Source organism: Cottoperca gobio, chromosome 17 (genome assembly GCF_900634415.1).
Source record: "Cottoperca gobio chromosome 17, fCotGob3.1, whole genome shotgun sequence".
NCBI lineage: Eukaryota > Metazoa > Chordata > Actinopteri > Perciformes > Bovichtidae > Cottoperca > Cottoperca gobio.
In genome coordinates, this window is record NC_041371.1 from 23,002,126 (window position 1) to 23,021,808 (window position 19,683).

General features: G+C 41.1%; 2 protein-coding genes across 2 annotated transcripts; both read left to right on the forward strand.

The window, feature by feature from the left end:
- Positions 1-1,337: 1,337 nt before the first annotated feature.
- On the forward strand, positions 1,338-12,386 carry dnajb6a (DnaJ heat shock protein family (Hsp40) member B6a). The gene is made up of 8 exons (XM_029454018.1): positions 1,338-1,516; positions 3,755-3,861; positions 5,020-5,129; positions 5,285-5,350; positions 5,955-6,065; positions 6,523-6,669; positions 6,771-6,975; positions 11,464-12,386. Exons 2-8 carry the CDS (start codon positions 3,797-3,799, stop codon positions 11,567-11,569), a joined length of 810 nt encoding a protein of 269 aa, XP_029309878.1. The 5' UTR covers positions 1,338-1,516; positions 3,755-3,796; the 3' UTR covers positions 11,570-12,386.
- Positions 12,387-15,869: 3,483 nt separating this feature from the next.
- On the forward strand, positions 15,870-19,554 carry LOC115022439 (potassium voltage-gated channel subfamily B member 2-like). Its single transcript, XM_029453416.1, has 2 exons — positions 15,870-16,454; positions 19,531-19,554. The coding sequence occupies exons 1-2, from the start codon at positions 15,870-15,872 to the stop codon at positions 19,552-19,554; spliced, it is 609 nt and encodes a 202-aa protein (XP_029309276.1).
- The last annotated feature ends 129 nt before the right edge of the window (positions 19,555-19,683 follow it).

A 19,683-nucleotide genomic window follows, 5' to 3' on the forward strand; every position in this document is an offset into this window, starting at 1 on the left:
TGAGTTAGTGAAGAAAAAGGCACAAAAAGTCATGAGCATTCATTGCAATATAACAGAAACAGGCCCTAATATATATATGATTTCATATTGAAATAAAACCATAAATTCAATGGTGGGTACAACAGGAACCATGTCACTATACATGGAATGGAAATGAATCAAAAAGAGGATGAATAATGAAATAAAGCTTCAAGAGTATAATTTTACGAATAATTGTTGTTCTTTTCATTTTCAAACCACATATTCAATTTGCAAAAATATATGTATATATATACATACATACATATGTATATATATATATATATATATATATATATATATATATATATACATACATATGTATATATATATATATATATATATATATATATATATGTATATATATATATATGTATATATATATATATATATACATATGTATATATACATATGTATATATATATGTATATATATGTATATATATATATATATATACATATGTATATATACATATGTATATATATATGTATATATACATACATATGTATATATATATATGTATATATATATATATACGTATATATATATATGTATATATGTATATACATATATATGCATATATATATATATATATATATATATATATATATATATATATATATATATATATATATATATAAAATAGCATTGGAAATCATGCCTAGTTTCTGTATCTGTGCTGTATCTTAACGACCCTCCTGCCGGGAAACCACATTCATCACACCATTCTTGTAAATGTTTTAAACTATCAGAGCCATATTTTGAAAGCGTGAGATCAACAATGGGCTAATAATATGGATAACGTGGTCTGTAGTCTGACTATACATTACATTACATTATTTGCAGTTACCACTGCAGGTATGGCAAACCATCTACATTAACATATGACCCAATTGCTGTCCAAGGTGCTGATCCTGGGACAGCCAGGGACTTGGGAGCTGTCACCTGGAACTATCCAAGGCACTCAAGTTATCATTAGACTAATGGCTGGGTGTCATCTGTCAGCAATGATGAAACCATTATTTTTTTTACCATTTTTCTAATGCTTTATGTAATACTGCAATTGTCAAAACTTTGCTATAATAATTTTTGTGTTAATCAGTGTTGCCTTAAAAAGAGAGATAATTTGGGGGGGGGGGGGGAGAGTCATTATTTGAAATAGTAGAACTACATTCAAGAGTAGCCCAAAAACACAGACATCCATACTAGACTTTCAAAATCAGAGGGAAAAGGCATATCTGACACAGCGGGAGGTGTAATAGTTAACTAACTCCTCCAGGTGGCAGTAATGCAACAGTAAGGATGCGAGCTGCCGTTATACCTCAAAGAAGAAGAAGAAGAAGAAGAAGATGAAATCAGAAACAGGACGTTGCGTCTAATCTGAGAACCTGCAGTCTGCTGAACATGAATAAACCTGTTTAGCTTCTGACACAACCTAAATGACAGACTGCCAGACCTACATATCTGCTGAATTTACGGACAGCTGGACTTGAATTGGGTAAGAGTGTTTGACAGAAGTAATGCGGCTCCTGATGTTTACTGCTGAGCAGAGCTAAAATAACGCTCTAACCAGCTTACGTTGGGTTCGCTAAGGTGAGAAGCTAACAGCAGCTACCCACACAAACAAAACCATTTCAGTGAAATAATGCTCTTCAATGAGAATTGTTAGACATACTATATATTCCCTGTTAACGCCACTGTTCCTGGCTCTTTATCTTAATGTTTGCCAGGTTGCAGCAGCCAGATCACAGATAAACAAGCTAGCGTCACTCAGAAAGCAGCGCCGGGATGTATGGCCGTTAGGTTTACCGCGAGACGGATGGCGTTAAAGTCGTCCAGTTAAGTCCTCATGCTAACGCTGTGTTTGACCTTAAAATGATATCGTGCAGTGATGAACCCGTACACAAACACAGTTCCGACTATTATTCACAATGATTGAGGTTCCATGCCGAGCAACCGTACCATGGTTATTAACCGTTGTTGATAAATAATATAAATATGCAGCATCCATACTACAGAGAGCTGCATGTACTTAGAAAGATACAATGAAGGTTATCAGAAAATAATTTCATGAATAAACTGCATGCTATTGGTGTAAACATTGTGGCATGGCTGCCAATGTTTGGCGTTACATTATCATGTAAATTCATGCAACATTACAATACTGGCTGTATATGTAGGATTGGCTCTAAAATGCTTTTAATGTTTAAATGCATCATAATGAGATGAGGTTGATCAGTGTGCACTGCTGAGCATTTTCATAAGAATAGTGTTTACACGGTGTACAATGGAATATGGCAAATACAAAGTGAGTGAATAGGACTGCATATAATTTAAGTCTTTGCAAAATCAATAATAACTTGATGAACTGCATATGTCTACATAGAGTTGACCAAAGTGCAGGGAGCTTTTTGAATTGTATTAGAGTTTGTATTCTATACTGACACAAATATACAATGTATGTGTATGCAATTGTTGTTATAACTATTTGATAACAAACGATTTTGTGACAGAGTCCTCAAAATGGCTAATTTGGTTCCTGAATGTCCTCATTGTCCATTCTCAACCTCCTTCCCTTTCGCTGCTGCTTTAGACCAGTTCAGACCGACTCAGTGTACCAGAGGCTCCGTTATATGGCCTACCAGTAACAACAAAGGACCCTTTGTTAAACACATAACCATGTGTATGCGCATTAAAATGAAACAATCTGAGAAGAAACGTCACTCCTTGCTTGATATGCTCACAGCATATAGACATAGACTCAAAACTGTTGCTTTACTTCATACACTTTATCATGTGTAATCTTACATTTCAATCTTGAACTTTAAGTATAGGGCTAGTGGTACTTTCTGTTTGAAACCAATATCACTCGTTAATATCAACAAAAATATGTTTCCAATATATAATGTATCGTACATGTTGGCCACACAATAATCCAAATGATGATCCGTTCAATGACCTTTGTGCAGCTGTTCTATACAGTAGCAGTCCAAAGTGTGGACACACCTTCTCATTCAATGTGAATGAGAAGGTGCTACTTTTGACTGGTACTGTATGCTAAATTCTTTTTGGATATTAGATTTTATGGAAGAGGTTTAGGGCCACATGTGAAAAATTTCAGAATTTGGGCATTATTATGACTTATGACTTTATTCTCAGAATAAAGTCATAATTCTGAGAATAATGCCCAAATTCTGAAATTCTCACATTAAAGTTCTGACTTTAAACTCAGAATTCCGAGTTTAAAGTCAGAACTTTGACTTGAAACTCAGAACTCATCCAGCCCTAATCCTGCTCTGCACATTTTAGGTATTTTTGTCTCAGTCAATATATTCATTATGTAATTACATCACTTATGTTGTTAATGACAATATTATGGCCCCTTGTGATTAGACACAGTGGATGTTCTGCAGTGTTGACTGTTAGACACTCAGGACACTCTCCACTGTGGCTCATTACATCTAATCTACCAATAATCACAGTCGTGTTGGCGTGATATATATATATATATTTATATTTATATGTATTTATTTTATATATATATATATATATATATATATATATATATATATATATATATATATTTATATTTATATTTATATATATATATATATATATATATATATATATTATATATATATTATATATATTATATATTATATATATTATATATATATTATATATATATATTATATATATTATATATATATATATTATATAGTCTTTGTTCTTTCAGGTCCAACAAGCTCGCTGAAGTTTCTCCCTTCATCCACTCATCATGGTGGAGTACTACCAGGTTTTAGGAGTACGGAGAGAGTCGTCTGCAGATGACATAAAGAAAGCGTGAGTTGATAAAGTTACTGAGCTGTGATGTTCTGAAACACTTGAGCAGAAATCTGCACAGCGATGCTACCATCTTGCTGTCCGGACTGGCAGCTGAATGAATGACTCCTCTATAGGCTGACAACCTTTCTGTGGAGCTTCACTAACAACACAACTACTGACTGGGCTCAAACCAACGAGTAAACAGTCTGCAGCTCATGATTTAAGAGTGTGAAGTCAGAACAGGTTGACTCAACAGTAGAGGGGAGCTGATATTTAAACAGTACGGTCTCCTGAGCTCAGTGTCTTCACTGTATTTGAGTTGGGAGTGAGTAAACCTTTAGCTTAATCTTAAGTAATATCAGGCTACTGCCCAGTGTGTTTCATCTGCTTACGGCTGAGTCTAACACACTGGTATGGGCACATCGTGCTGAAACAAAAAGCAGGTAAAAATGTCTTTTTAAATGTGTTCCTGTGTGCTCTCAGATCTTGATTAGCTTACTTTGTGCCCATTTGATAATTTAGCTTCCGTACGTATTAGCAGATACTAAATGTGTGGATATAATACAAGACCTTAGATTTTTCTTTGTCAGCTTCCGTGTTGTGTTTGTTGCTCAGGCTACATCTCTATGTTTGAGCATGCTAAACATTTTTCAATTCTTTCCACTAACAAAGTTTATGTTTAGTTAGTAAAAGTATCTGCAGGCATTCTAGATGGACAAAAAATGGGCAAGATATCTTGTTGTGTGGACAGACACATTGTGTTTCCTGCAGCTGCTTCACAGTTGAACTGTGTTAATGTGAACCAGCAGGAAACGTTGGGTCTGTCGAGAGCAGACAGCGAACAATGAGATAAAGTTACAGACGGTAACGCTGGAGTACATGCGGCACTGTTTCCTGTAAATCCTGTACTTGTGTTAGCAATAGCTGAAGTGTAAATGGTATCTATAATCAGGTTTGATATAATATAATATTAAGAGATACAAACAATTGAATTACAGTGTTTTACACCATACATTTAACAGTTATAAGATATTCAGACAAATACTACAGGTGAGAGTGGTTGGGGATAAAGAGACAATGACCTTTTGTTGTCCATATAGTATGGAAGAAGTTGTTATCAGTAGTAAGCAGTGTCATGACTGCTATATAACAGTTCTTCCTTTTGTCTTGGTGTAGCTACAGAAAGCTGGCCTTGAAGTGGCATCCTGATAAAAACCCCGAGAACAAGGATGAGGCTGAGAAGAAGTTCAAGGAGCTGTCAGAGGCGTATGAAGTCCTATCGGATGGTTTGTACCTCAACTCTCTGTACACGTCTGCAAATACACACCACACACCAGGAAACACTGCACAGTCGTTAATGAAGAGAAGTTATGTAGAGGAGCTGAGGAGTCCTGCTCTGTGTTTCTGACTTTCTGTAACATTTTTCATTTTCCTTTTCCAGTCAACAAGAGAAGCATGTATGATCGCTATGGCAAAGAGGGGCTGACGGCGAACAACGGAGGAAGAGGTAAGTGCTCCGTTTAGAAACTTTACATTATTCTAAATGATTTCCTTCTTTGTGTGTGTGACCCACTGGTGAACTTTAGAACATAAGACAACATATATTTAAAACATGACATTTCACATTTCTCCGTTCACTGCAGCAGAAAACATCACTTTATCTGGTGATGGTGTATCGGGAGACAAAACATATTTCACGGCTCATCGCTTGCTCAGCAGTTTCAGCTACCCACAAATCTCTAAAAACCCTGCTTGCAAACAGAAGAGCCACTTCCTCAAAAATCAGTGTATTTATTCAATGTTAGTGTTTGTACAAGCTGTGTGTTCTGCGCCAGGTACCAGAAAGAAGAGCCACACACTCCTGTGATTGTAGTCTGAGCTTTCTGCCAAACGTTTCCTTCAAACAGACTTCTGTGTGACTGCTCTCATGAGATAAGACACAACTGTATGTATCCCCACTGTTGTGCAGCAGTTGCAAGGGGGAACGAGTGCAAATAAACACAATGTCAGTTTGAAGTTGACAGATGGAGATGGATGGAATGGTAGTGAATGTTTTTTTTTATTAGTTGGTCTTCGTCTGTGTTTATTCCGTTTAAATTGACATGTTTCAGGAGGGCATTACCACAATGGAGATCATTTCCAAGAACCATTCACATTCCGCAACCCAGACGACGTCTTCAGGGAATTCTTCGGGGGCAGAGACCCATTCGCTGACTTTTTCGGTAAGTCGTACTATTTCAGTCCGCCTTTTTGTTTTTAGGAGTTTTTACCAAAATGCAGATGTGAACAGTTTCAGCCTGAATCATACTCTTCCTCATCTCCTGCAGAGTTGTGTGACACTGCAGGCAAGAACATTGTTTTTTAATGCACTGGTCAATTTTGAGATTTTGGTTCCATAAGAAGAAAACATCCAAAATCCACATTTAGGAGTTTATTTGATTAACTCTGTCTATTTGTGTCTGTAGATTTCTCCTAAATTCACCAAAAGTTAGCATTACATAATCCCTCATTAGCATATTTAAACAAAACATTTCAGAAAACTTGTAAAACTAAAAGTAATTGTGTTAATGCGAGTGAAGAACTGGAGAGGTTTCATGGTAATATGTGTTTTATAATACATATCTTCAAAGATACTCATCGTACATATCTTCACTTTTGTGTCCTGTCCTGTTCTCTCAGGTGCAGATCCTTTTAGTGAGGATCCGTTTTTCGGCAGTGGCCGGCGGCACCATAGTCGGGCGAATCGCAGCCGGACAGGTGGCTCGTTTTTTGGGGGCTTTGTTGGTTTTCCTCCCTTTGGTGCTGGCTTCTCACCTTTTGACCCAGGTAAGACATGCACCACTAAATTCATACAAAACATCCCACAGGGGTTGCAAACCTCTGTCCCCTGTTTAAATGAGACTGTCTCTCTCTCCTGTTTATCTCAGGCTTTGGTACTTTTGGCTCTATGAGCCCCATGGGTCATATGGGTCACATGGGTCACATGACAACCATGGGCAGCCTGGGAGGTGGAGGATTCACCTCTTTTTCCTCCAACTCCTTTGGGGGAGGAGGTGGAGGAGGCATGGGCAACTTCCGCTCTGTGTCCACCTCCACCAAGATCGTCAACGGCAGGAAGATCACTACTAAAAGGTAAATACTGACCGACTGGTACCTGACACGACTGGCGTCTGCCATTACCCACTAATGTGCCCCACTGAGGCTTTAGACTTTTTAACTTTCATCTACACATTGCAGCGGTATGCATGCATTTCATGTATTCTTGCAATCCTGCACACATCACTGGAAAATCAAGTAAAGATTTCACTATCTGCACTACAGTGTTTATTGCATTAACTAGTAATGACTCAAATACAAGACTTTTGGTCTGGACTAAGACACAACGAGTTGTTCAATAAAACTATGAAGGATAAAAATGAATAAAATGTGACTAAAACAAAAAAGCATTTCAGTAAGACTAAATCTAGAAGAGTTGCCAAAATGAACACTGCTGCACTCGGACAAATACTTTTACCCAGGTCCTCTGTCGACTGTCCACGGTTTAGTGAAACAGCAATAAAGCACTCCTGTTATTTACACTACGTCTTCTCCACTTCTACGTCTTCTGTTCCTCCATCTAACATGCTGTAATGCCTCCAACAAGTCCTGTGTTTTCATTGAGAACAGCTGGTCTACACTCAGAGCGTTAGGTTGTAGGTTGTGATAAACAGCATCACAACGGATTACCTTTTTATCAAAGCTGAGATCAGAATCAAACATTAGATTAGTAGCTTTGACAAATAACTGGTCGAGATTTCTACTTCTAACAGTGGTGATCATGTAGTACTACAGTAGGATTCAGCGAGGTCGGACTTGTAACGCCACGTCTGAAGTGAAGGCTGTCATATTAACATGTAACCTACAACAGGCAGTGGCTCAGTCAGTAGGGGCTTGGACTGTGAGCCGTAGGGTTGCTGGTTCAAGTCACCGACCAGACCTAAAATAAATGGAGTGTGACTGCTACTTGGAGAGGTCCCAGTTCACCTCCTGCCCTGTCGTGGTGCCCTTGAGCAAGGCACCGGACATCCCCTCACTCCCATTGCTCCCGGGCGCTGTACATTAGCTGCTCACTCCTCCTATTAGTAGACTCCTGGTACTAGGATGGGTTAAAAGCAGAGAACAAATGTCACTGTGTGCTGTGTGCTCTGCATGTGTGACCATTAAAAAGAGGGTTTCATCCCTCCGATTCTATTCTATAATTACTTTGTCATCCATTTTGCACAAAGAGAATAAGATGTTTAAAATCAGTTTATTTAACCAGGAAACATTGCATGAACCAATTTTAAGTCGTTAAGGCCATGTCGCAAAAGTATGGTGGCCACAAGAGGTCAACTGACCAAGAACACATACAAATATTTCTTCAACCCTCTACGAGCACATAGGTTGCATTTAGAAAAAGAATGCAAGTAGATTAAACAGAACAAACTAGAGAGCGCAGACCTCCGCCGAGCTGCACTCACATGCTCCTCACATGCTCCTCACATGCTCCTCAAATGCTCCTCGCATGCTCCAATTTGGGAAGTCGTTCTTCCGACTTCATTGTATTCATGAGCTTCTGTTTGAGATGTGGAAACATGTACATCTACAAAGAAGATGTGTTGTATTTTATTGTGCAAAGTTTAAACAACACAAGCGCTTGTTCCAATTTTGAGGGGTGTTCAAGAACTCGAGAACTAATTTTTCTGATTATTCTGACAAAACTGCCCTTGTTACAGTTTTGTTCTCTAGTGGACCCAAGCACAGACTCAGAGTCAGATGACGTTTAACAGTTTTATTGCAAAGCACTTAAATGGGGATCAGGGTGACTGCAGCTGGCTGGAGACGGCAGCACAATGGAGATGGCAAGGCTGCGTGGTTGTTGGAAGTAGTGATGGCAGTGTGATACTGAAGCTTCGATACGTGCTTCAAACTCTGGACTACAATTACATAGAACCACTGCTTCGAAGCTTGCTTCAAATCACGTGACATATGACGTCCGAAGCAGTAACTGCTTCATTTCCTGAATGAATAACCGGACTGGTTCGCGGTCCAATCAGGTGATTCGCTGCCACTGCCTCGTCTCAATTCTGACAGGTCGAGACAGTTTTGAATTTGAGCACCTCAACACTTTATAACCGTTCTAAACAATGCACAATGTGTGGTTTGTCGTAGTAGTATGCGTTATTGCTGTTGAGTTGTTGGTATTGCATTTGTATTTGATCATTATGGAGCCAGCCAACTAGCGAAACAATTGTTATGCACGCCAGCATCATCTGTTCCTTATGTGCAAATAAAGAAACCAGATCTAAATCTGTTCAAAGAATAATGTACATCCCACATAAAAGTGCGCAGTCCCAGTGGCGCAGCTCTTAGAGCAGGCGTTCCCTCAATTAAAGGCTTGCCGCATCAGCCCGGGGTTCGATTCCGACCAGTGGTCATCTGTTGCGTTTCATTTCCCTTATCTCTATCCAATCTTAAACTGTACTATCATTTAAAGCCTAATAAGCCCACATTTCCCCCCCCCCCAGCACTCTCTTCTCAATAACACATACACACAATCATCAATCTTTACTTTTAAATAGAACATGATTTCAGTCTTAGATGTGTGCGTCAAAGAATTTTCAAGGCAAAGATACTTTAAATCTACTGTAGCCTTTCACTTCGCCAGTAGAGGTCACTGCACCTGAAGCTTCGAGTGATGAACACATTTCCGAAACAATTGGCTGAAGTGGTTCAGTGCTTCACAAAAGCTTCATTTGCCCATCTCTAGTTGGAAGTTGTGAGGGAGTGTTGGTAAGCAGACAGGTTGACAGACAGACTGGCCGGGATCCTGACGCAAGAGACAAACGGGCATTAAACCGAGTGTCACACACGAGGAAACTAACGGAGTAACTAATGGCTAAGTTACCCGGGGATAGCTGCCATGTGGCAGAAACAACCAACTGGCACTGGATGAGAGAAGAGCTGGAGTTCAAATACTGGAGAAGTGATGAGCTGATGGATTGCATGAGTGTGGCTTGCAGCAGGTGAATCAGCTTTGCAATCAGGGAGCTACCACTCTCACAACACACACAGAGAGCTCATCCCAATGGCCCTCCTCGACTCCTCTGTCCTCGATCGAATCGATCCAGACACGCCATGTTGAAGGACGTCCCAATTCCTTTAATGCGTGTGGAGGAGAGAGGAGGCTTCCAGAGGAGAGGGAAGCGAGGAAGCACGAGTGCAGCCTATGCGGAAGTATTATTGCTACACGTATAAATGCTCCACCCCCGGCTCCACAGCCGGCTGGATACTGCAGCTGTTCTGTAACAGGTCGGGTCAGAAAACCGGTCAGTATCTTCCTCACGCAGTGCAACACATCTCCTTCACATAGAGTTGATCAGGTTGTTGGTTGTGGCCAGTGGAATGTTGGTCCGCTTCAATGGCTGTGAAGTTGCTGGATATCAGCAGGAACTGGAACACGCTGTCGTATACGTCGATCCAGAGCATCCCAAACATGCTCACTGGTGACATGTCCGGTGAGCATGCAGGCCATGCAAGAACTGGGATGTCTTCAGCTTCCAGGACTTGTGTACAGATCCTTGCAACATCATCCTGCTGCAACATGAGGTGATGGTGGTGGATGAATGGCACAACAATGGGCCTCAGGATCTCGTCACGGTATCTCTGTGCGTTCAAAATGCCATCAATAAAATTCACCTGTGTTGTCCATAACATAAGCCTGCCCATACCATAACCCCACCGCCATCATGAGCCACATTTGTGAACAATATTTGAGAGAAATAGGTCTTTTGTGTACATAGAAAAAGTCTTGGAACTTGGCATGCAGCTCATGAAAAATGGGAGCAAAAATAAAAGTGTTGCGTTTATATTTTTGGTCAGTGTAATTTTCTCTAATTGTGTGGAGTTCGACTTCAGCTCTGTCACACTGTCTGAGAGTAGAATTGTGAAGTCTAATAAATGGTCACATTGATGAGTAAATGTGTTTGGAGGTCTGAGTTGTTAGACTAGAGCAGGGGTGCCCACACTTTTTTGGCTTTGAGCTACTAAATGACCTGGTCCAAGTAATCTACCCGTATTAAAAATGCTGCGACGAGGGGGTGCTGTCTGAGGTTCGTGCGACGGGGGGGTGCTGGTCTGTGTGTTGGAGCGAAAGAGAGCGGAGGAGGGAATGTGAACACGCAAGGCAAGAAAAAAACAAAACTTGAATTTCAGGGGGCGCAGGGTTCCGTTGGGGGAATATATATATTATTATTTTTAACGGTGCGCGATCTACCCGCACTACACTCGATCTCAATCGACCTTTTGGGCACCCCTGGACTAGAGAGAAGTGATGGCACTCCCTCTGTGGACCACATGACACATAGTACACATGCATTGTGGCTCTTTGTGCACGGCTGAATAAAGCCATTATAGACACTTGTGTCTGAATGACACATAAGCATCTCTTTAACCGCCGAATGAAGCAGCGATGTTACAGTTGCCAGCTCAGTTTCTTCTTCTCTGTAGGAGGACTTGAGCCTGTAAAGTCTGGTTGAAAGTCACGTGTACTCTCTCCTCTTCCTCACCCTCTCTTCCTTTTGTGGTCCTCCCCTTCTCCAGAATTGTAGAGAACGGTCAGGAGCGGGTGGAGGTGGAGGAGGATGGGCAGCTGCGGTCACTAACCATTAACGGTAAGGAGCAGCTGCTGCGACTGGAACACAAGTAAAGACAGAAGCACCCTCTGCTGGAGAAGTGTTACCTCAGCACAAACATACCAACAAACTTGAGCTCGACACAGAAGGAGAAAAAAGGCAACAAAACAATGTAATAATAGTGCTCTACTGTTGTTTGGATGTACATACTTAGGTTGTGTTTATTTCCCCTCATGTTCTCTCCCTGCTGACTCATTTGTTAACCTATGATTCAAATCAGAGGATTTGGATGCAGACTTTTCTATGCATTTTGTTAATGTATTTCTGAATTGGAGCGGTCTTTATATTTTGGCTCAGGGTGGTGTTCTTGTTTCAGTGTTTGGGACCACAGTATTGTGCTGATGTATATGACCAGACCCCCACGCCCCCAGTACTTTCAGTAGGCACTCCACCGTGTGTCAGTCTGTGCAGACGGCTCACGCACGGTGTTCAGAAAACAAGGCATGACTTTGCTTTTTCATCTGAATAGTAAAAAGAAAACGTGCTGCATTTGATATTAAAAAAAGTGGGTAGAAATGACTGAAGCATCTTCCCCTCTCTGTTTACTGCTTGTCTAACCTCTTCTTAGTAATAATTCTTTTTTTATTAAAAAAAATACAATGCCGGTAGGATGAGTTATGCAATTTTATATGTTCTAATACCAATGTGTTTTTTGTTTATTTAATTATGCATGTACACTTGTCAATGTTGAGTCTTAATGTTAAAGCTGCATTATGATGCACAAACAATGGAAGTCATTCTATAAATGATATATGGATATAGAAGGAATTTTGTGTACTTTGTAAACCAATAAATCTGAATTTCATTCTGTTTTCAGGATGCTCAAATCTGGTTGGTCTCCGCTCTGTTAGTCTGCAGTGAGGTAGTTAAAGAATTTATGATCCAACCCTCAATTACCAAGAGTGTGGTCACAATTAGATTATATAACACTGGGACAGATTTATTAGAAATGTGTCTTCAATCACTGTTCTGCAAAAACAATATTACAAACAGACATGGCATATGGCATATTAAACCAGGTGTAGCTGCAGTGCAGTCAGTTTAATTTCTTGCTTCTACACTCAGTGCTTTGTCCACACAGGCATCCTCAGTGTTCCTTTACCCCTGGTCTGCTGAGGGCCCGCACTCTAGACACTGAGAAACAAACTAGTTTAGACCTGTGGGACTCTCAAGCCGATGTTTGCAAGAGCTGATATTTACTCCATTTGAATGTGGGAGGGTCTGTTGCATTACACTGTATATTAGATAGGAAAAATAATGACAGAATATGTCTGTTCACTGCAAAGGACCTCAGTCTCCAAAGAAAATAAATGTACCTCACAGCAGACATCATCTGTATGCACACTAAGATAATGCAGCATCAACATAGATTTCTGCATCTGTGCCGGAGGAGCCTGGTTCAATCTGTGCATTATGAATATTACAGAGGTTAAAACTTTTGCGGAAGACTAACACTGTCTTCTGTTTTATTGGATTAATAATCACAGTTATTTTCCTTCTACTCATCTATCTGTGTAGTATTTCTTCAAAACTTCAATATAACGGTTTGAAATATGAGTTTTACATCATCATTACAAAGTGCTGTAGCAGAGATGAGCTCCCACAACCCTGAGGGGTTAGTGAATAAGCCTGAATACATATCTTCCTCCCCTGGGTGTCTGGAGCTCCCAGGAGAACCACCGCTCCTGCGTACGGTGAAAGGAGTCAGTTGATCAGTATGCCTCCTCTCCCCATTTTCGGCACCATGCCGAAAATGTCCCATCTGACACCCATCTGAGGACAATTTGAGATCCTCTGGGAGAAGCTAGTGAACTTTACAAGGGAGTACAAGGGCCCCACTTATAACTAACCTCTGTGTGTGTGTTGTTGTTTTGTGTTCATGTTTTGGTTCCTTGTTCGCTTGCTTGCTTTTTGGAATTGTTTGATTGGTTGTCTTTTTAACACGTGAGGTATTGTTTCACTGTCTGATTTTTATGTGTGTATGTTCAAAATTAAAATCGCATCACAAAACGTTTTCAAATGCTCTCAAAGTCGACAACTGCAACTCAGTAAAAAATAAAGTTTTTAAATAAAAACCTCATTGCTTTGGAGTCAGATTTAGATTTTACTGCAGAGTCACTTCCTGTGTGAGGAGAGGAGGTGTGTTCTGCAACACTTCTCTATAGAAAGCCATGAATGTACCATCTCAGTCACCCCTCGAGGAACTTTTGGAGGCTGGAGTCTGGATCGACAGCTCAAGGGGACAAGGGGCGGAGCCTGGGTGGAGCTAAAATGGGCGGAGGAAATTGCAGCTATGGCGCAGGAGCTCTGTGGAACTGAGGCTGCTGCCACTGGCGGAGACAACTGTCAATCAGGGCTAAATGTTCTAATGATGATACAGAGCGCGTGTTGGTTCTGATACCTGCATATATGTGATACATCTTCCAATATAGTTGAAACAAATACAAATTCCCTTTAAGCGTTATGAGTATATACATCAGAAGTAAAGATGTATCAGTCACTTTCTCCTGTGGGACAAGAAAAGGACAAGAAAAGGCTGGAAATTGAATAATTTTGGGCGTTTTTAAGACTTTCCTCTTAGAATTAACATTACCTCACAGCAAGCAGGAGTTAAAGTGGAAACAAGCTGTTGATTGAGCTGTCCTTGGTGCTGAACGCCTCAATCCAATTACCTCCCCTCTCTCTCTCTCTCTCTCTCTCTCTCTCTCTCTCTCTCTCTCTCTCTCTCTCTCTCTCTCTCATCCCTTCATTCTCTCTTCCTCGGGCCGGCAGCTCTTCGGGCCAGCCGTTTCACACTTCTCTTCCTGTGTCTGTGTCCTCATGGCGCTCTGCCCTGCAGACACATTCCCCGGGACATTTCCTCTCCTGCACTGATTTGTTTCCGCCGAAATGTGGACCTCCAGCTGTCCGTGTGCTCTCGGGAGGCTTCGTGAATATGCTGCCGGAGGGAAGACGAAGCAGCTGGGATAACTAACTGGGTGCTATGGTGGGACCTCCTGGAAGTGCAAGAGTTCGGCTTTTCCGAAATATCAGCAGGTTTCACAGAGGTAGGCTACAGGTAGATTATTTGTACTCAACAGACCCTTTGAATGTCTTTAAAAAGATGTATTATAGTATTAGTGGTTGGCTTCTATTGATGACGTTAATTGGGGGGAAATCGAATTGAACGATTATGAACGTGAAGAGATTTACTTCATATTCACTTTCTATCTACCTTGTACTTAATCACGGGTCTCCTTAATCTCTTGACAACGAATTGAACTGATTCACTTTGGACTCTTGTTCTGTTTTATGTACAGTATAACTCTCTGCATGTGGTCTGGTTTAATGAAGAAAGTGGAGAAAGAAAAACATTCAGCTATGTAATCAATTATACAAACAATTATTCATGGAAATAATAATAATAATAATAAACAATAATAATAATAATAATAATAATAATAATAATAATAATAATAATAAACCCAATACAGAAAACTGTGAAGAACGTTTATTAATCTAAATGTTTATGTTACAGAAATGAACTTGTCACTTATTTTGGAGGGGAAGGACTGGATAAGAGATGTTTAGTGGTGATGTAGCAGCTTGGTTCCTGACGTAGCCTGTGTCCTGTGAGTGTCCCAGGAGAAGATAGACAGGCTATAATTAACTAAGGCAGACTTGAGCCAGGGGAGACGAGGCCTAATGCCGCTACTGGGATTTGTGGAACTCCATTACACAATCAGATGAAGGTCCCGCAGTCAGAGGACTTCTAATGGAAACGTAAGCCCTTATAGTCCAACAGGAGGAAGGCTTCCAAGTTTTAAAAAACTGATGAGTCTCCAGGGTTTACCCGATATCACAATGTATCCCATCTCCAATATTTTACAATGTAGATACTCAGATTTAACATTTTCATTTGGTGTTGTGTCATGTGACATGGTCAGGGCCTTCAGGTGAGCCCTGCCCTATGATGACACAGGGAGCTTTCTCTTTTACTGGGATTGTTTAATGCATGTTGTGGTCACTGGGGACACTCTGGACCTCATTTAGGAGAATTATATAACATCATTCTCCCTGTTCTGACTTGTATGATGTCTTATTTTCCCAGCCATGGATCTAACCAGGAGTAAGGAGTAGTGGTCTGAACTCAGCCTGGTGAGCTTGGTGGGCCTGGGCAACTTTCCCCCTGACCTTCAGACACACACACACACACACACACACACACACACACACACACACACACACACACACACACACACACACACACACCACCACAACCTGTTTGAGATAACCCACTCCCACAGTAAGACAGCAAACACACACAGAGCAAACATGACAGAGAGAATGAACTTCAGCACACCCAAAGGCAACCCGCGGCCTGCCACGGGCGCTGTGCTCCCCCCTGAGCCCATTGACATCATCCGCATTAAGGCCCGCTCCCGGCGGGTCCGGCTCAATGTTGGAGGTCTCACACATGAAGTCCTGTGGAGAACACTGGACCGGCTGCCCAGAACCCGTCTGGGACGGCTAAGAGACTGCAACACCCACGAGTCACTGCTGGAGATCTGCGATGACTACAGCCTCAACGAGAACGAGTACTTCTTCGACAGGCACCCGGTGGCCTTCTCCTCCATCCTCAACTTCTACAGAACAGGGAAGCTGCACATGATGGAGGAGATGTGCGCCCTGTCCTTCGGCCAGGAGCTGGACTACTGGGGGATTGACGAGATCTACCTGGAGTCGTGCTGCCAGGCACGGTACCACCAGAAGAAGGAGCAGATGAACGAGGAGCTGAGGAGGGAGGCGGACACGCTGAGGGAGAAGGATGGGGAGGAGGAAGAACTTGGATGCTGTGCAGACAAAAGGCAGAAGCTCTGGGATCTGCTGGAGAAACCCAGTTCATCTTTGGCTGCAAAGGTAACAACAGCTGCACACACACTGTACACATGCTGCTGAAGGGGAATTACACTGTAACATATCATATCATCCTTTGGTATGAGATAATAAAATGCACAGGAGTGAAAACATGTTCTAGTTCAGCTCATAAAACTTAGTTTAGTTAAAACATAAATAAAAAAAGAGAGAGAGATAAAAAGCACATGTGACGATGTGGAAATGTATTTATTATATGCCAATATTAAATCAAATTGGTGGTTTTATGCATTTTTATGGTTTTATGGTTTTATAGGAACAACATTCACTTAGTTCACAGGATGTTGTATAAGTGTTCTGTTCTATTAGCACCAGGTTCTCTTTAATTAATCAAGTGTGTTACAACAGGAAACTGGATATTCAACTGTTCATAAAAATGATTTGTGACTGACTTTGTCTGGGAAACTGAGCAAGTAACACTTAATGTGGAGGAAAGTAACTCAGTACATCTGCTCAAGTACAGTATTCATGCACATTTGAGTATTTCACTTTGAGTTACTTTGTAGAAAATATGATGCATTATTATAGATTAAATAACAGTATTGCATATGAATATACTGCATTCAAATGTTCACTGTGTCAACAATAATCATTTAATATGATAATGATAACACTCTGAAAGGGAGCATAATGATAATATTTTAAATACATCTTGTTCATAAAACGTCTGTACTTTGATAAAGTACAACTATGTAAGCATTGCACTGCTTGATAAAAGAAAACACAACTGCAGCAATAAGTAGCCCTCATAACTGGGAGGGAACTAATTGAATGTCAAAGTTCCAATTCAACACAGACTTAATCATTTCCCACCAATATGTGCTGAACCCACAGTGTAAAACTCTGAGGCAGACATGATGACGCGCAATGACCCTGCTCTGCTCTGCCTCTATGATTAGCAGCCTCATGCAGATCCACAGAGAGGCATCAGAGGCCATTAGGGAGCTATCAGCACCATAATCCTCCTTTACCTGCAAAGTACAGAGGCACAGAGGAGAAGGAGGAAGGATTATTGTTGCATATTCTCCTGCGTTACAGCATGTTAACCCTGTATTGGACTGTATATGGTCCTCACTAGTGGAACGGTAGTGGGGGGTTTTATGCTTGAAGGGTCAATTCACCCAAATTGCAAAACAAACAAATGAAAAAAAAAAAACTTACAAAACTCTTTTGTATGGGCTTTATTCTTCCAGGGTTTGAGATAAATGTCTCCGAGATTTCTGCCTCTAACCAAATACAATGGTTACGTTTCATTGGTAATACTTCCTGTATTACTCTCTGATGAAGAAATAGTACATGTAAAACACCACTTTAATGTTGTGGTAATAGTATTATAATATTCTTTTCAAATCCAGGTATCCAACAAAGAGGTTACAAACAGAGCCAACATACGTCTTCTCACTTGTACTAACAGACCATTTCACTGTGTTTGAGTCTTAGCTCAAAATGATTTGATTGATAATTAATCTTGATTAGATTTAAGTTAGTACAGGGATTTCCCACCTTGTTGGATTATGACCCTAAAAGTCAAGCAATGTAGACATCGTGTCGGCTTACAGCTTTTTGGACATACAGGTGTGTGTGCTTCTTAGAACTCCACACATTGCTGCAACATCTATTTAGTTTAGTTTCTGTTTTCTAGGATAGAACAAAGTGTTGTCATCGTGGAGTCCATGTGGTCCAATATTTGTGCATCTGATGAAAACATATGTTTTCTGTATAAATAAGTATGGATTTCCAGTTAGATCTGCTCTGTGTTTGTGTACTACAAGCTGCACATTTTCTGTCTAATGCTTTAGTTTTCTCTAAGCTTTGTGTAGTAGTACACACTGCAAACCTAAAAAAAGAATGTGACTGTTTGTTTACCACAGTGAGCTTACTGTGCTTGTTGTACTGTCTGCAGCAGAGCAGGCAGACAGCAGATAGGCAGCTCATAAAACACAAGCAGAGCATTACTAATTATGTGACAGCAGTGGACATTTGTAACAAGCATTTTAATATATTACTGATGGTAAATCTTTATCAATTGAAGGAATACAATAAGTGTTACTGTGTTTGCTGGAATAAGAAGGGGAGAGGAGAAAGGAGAGAGGAGAGAGGAGAGAGGAGAGAGGAGAGGAGAAAGGAGAAAGGAGAGAGGAGAGAGGAGAGAGGAGAGAGGAGAGAGGAGAGGAGAAAGGAGAGAGGAGAGAGGAGAGAGGAGAGAGGAGAGAGGAGAGAGGAGAGAGGAGAGGAGAAAGGAGAGAGGAGAGAGGAGAGAGGAGAGAGGAGAGAGGAGAGGAGAAGGAGAGAGGAGAGAGGAGAGAGGAGAAGGAGAAAGGAGAGAGGAGAGAGGAGAGAGGAGAGAGGAGAGGAGAAAGGAGAGAGGAGAGAGGAGAGAGGAGAGGAGAAAGGAGAAAGGAGAGAGGAGAGAGGAGAGAGGAGAAAGGAGAGAGGAGAGAGGAGAGGAGAAAGGAGAGAGGAGAGAGGATAGAGGAGAGAGGAGAAGGAGAAAGGAGAAGGAGAGAGGAGAGAGGAGAGAGGAGAGAGGAGAAAGGAGAAAGGAGAGAGGAGAGAGGAGAGAGAAGGATAGGAGAAGAGGAGAGGAGGAGGGAGGAGAAGATAAGAGGAGGGAGGAGAAGATAAGAGGAGGAGCGGAGAGGGAACAGTGGGAGAGGAGAGGAGAGGAAATTATATTCATATTGGAAGATTGTGCAGCACATGGTTTGCATGTAATGATAATGTCCCGTGTCAGTGCAGGAAGTAGTGTGTTCCTTATGTTGAGCAGGTGAAAGTATTATGTAGAGGTCAGTGTGGTTGATGTGCCTATGAATGTGATCAGGGTTAGGGTGTTGGGGGGCTGATTGATATTGTTAATTATTATTGTTTCCAGCTGACTGACTAGAGAGCAGTCCAGGCCAAGTGCACCGTCAGCAGCATGAGGAGAGACGGTTCAGAGCTTTGGCTTTAATCAGCTAGATTCACACAGGACCTGATTATCTCTCCAGCTCAGATCTGGCCTTTAATGGCTCATTCAACACAAGTAAACCCAACATGGAAGTTTGAACTCTGTGTGACACAGGAACAAGCTCACTGGCTGTCCTAAGAGATCTGACATCTTTGTGTCTACATCTAAATCATTGCAGTCAGAGAGAAGGAGCTGAGCGTTTATAGCAGACGGTCACATTTTGTGCAAAAATGAATCTGAACAAGGATTTTGCTTCAGAACGGATCT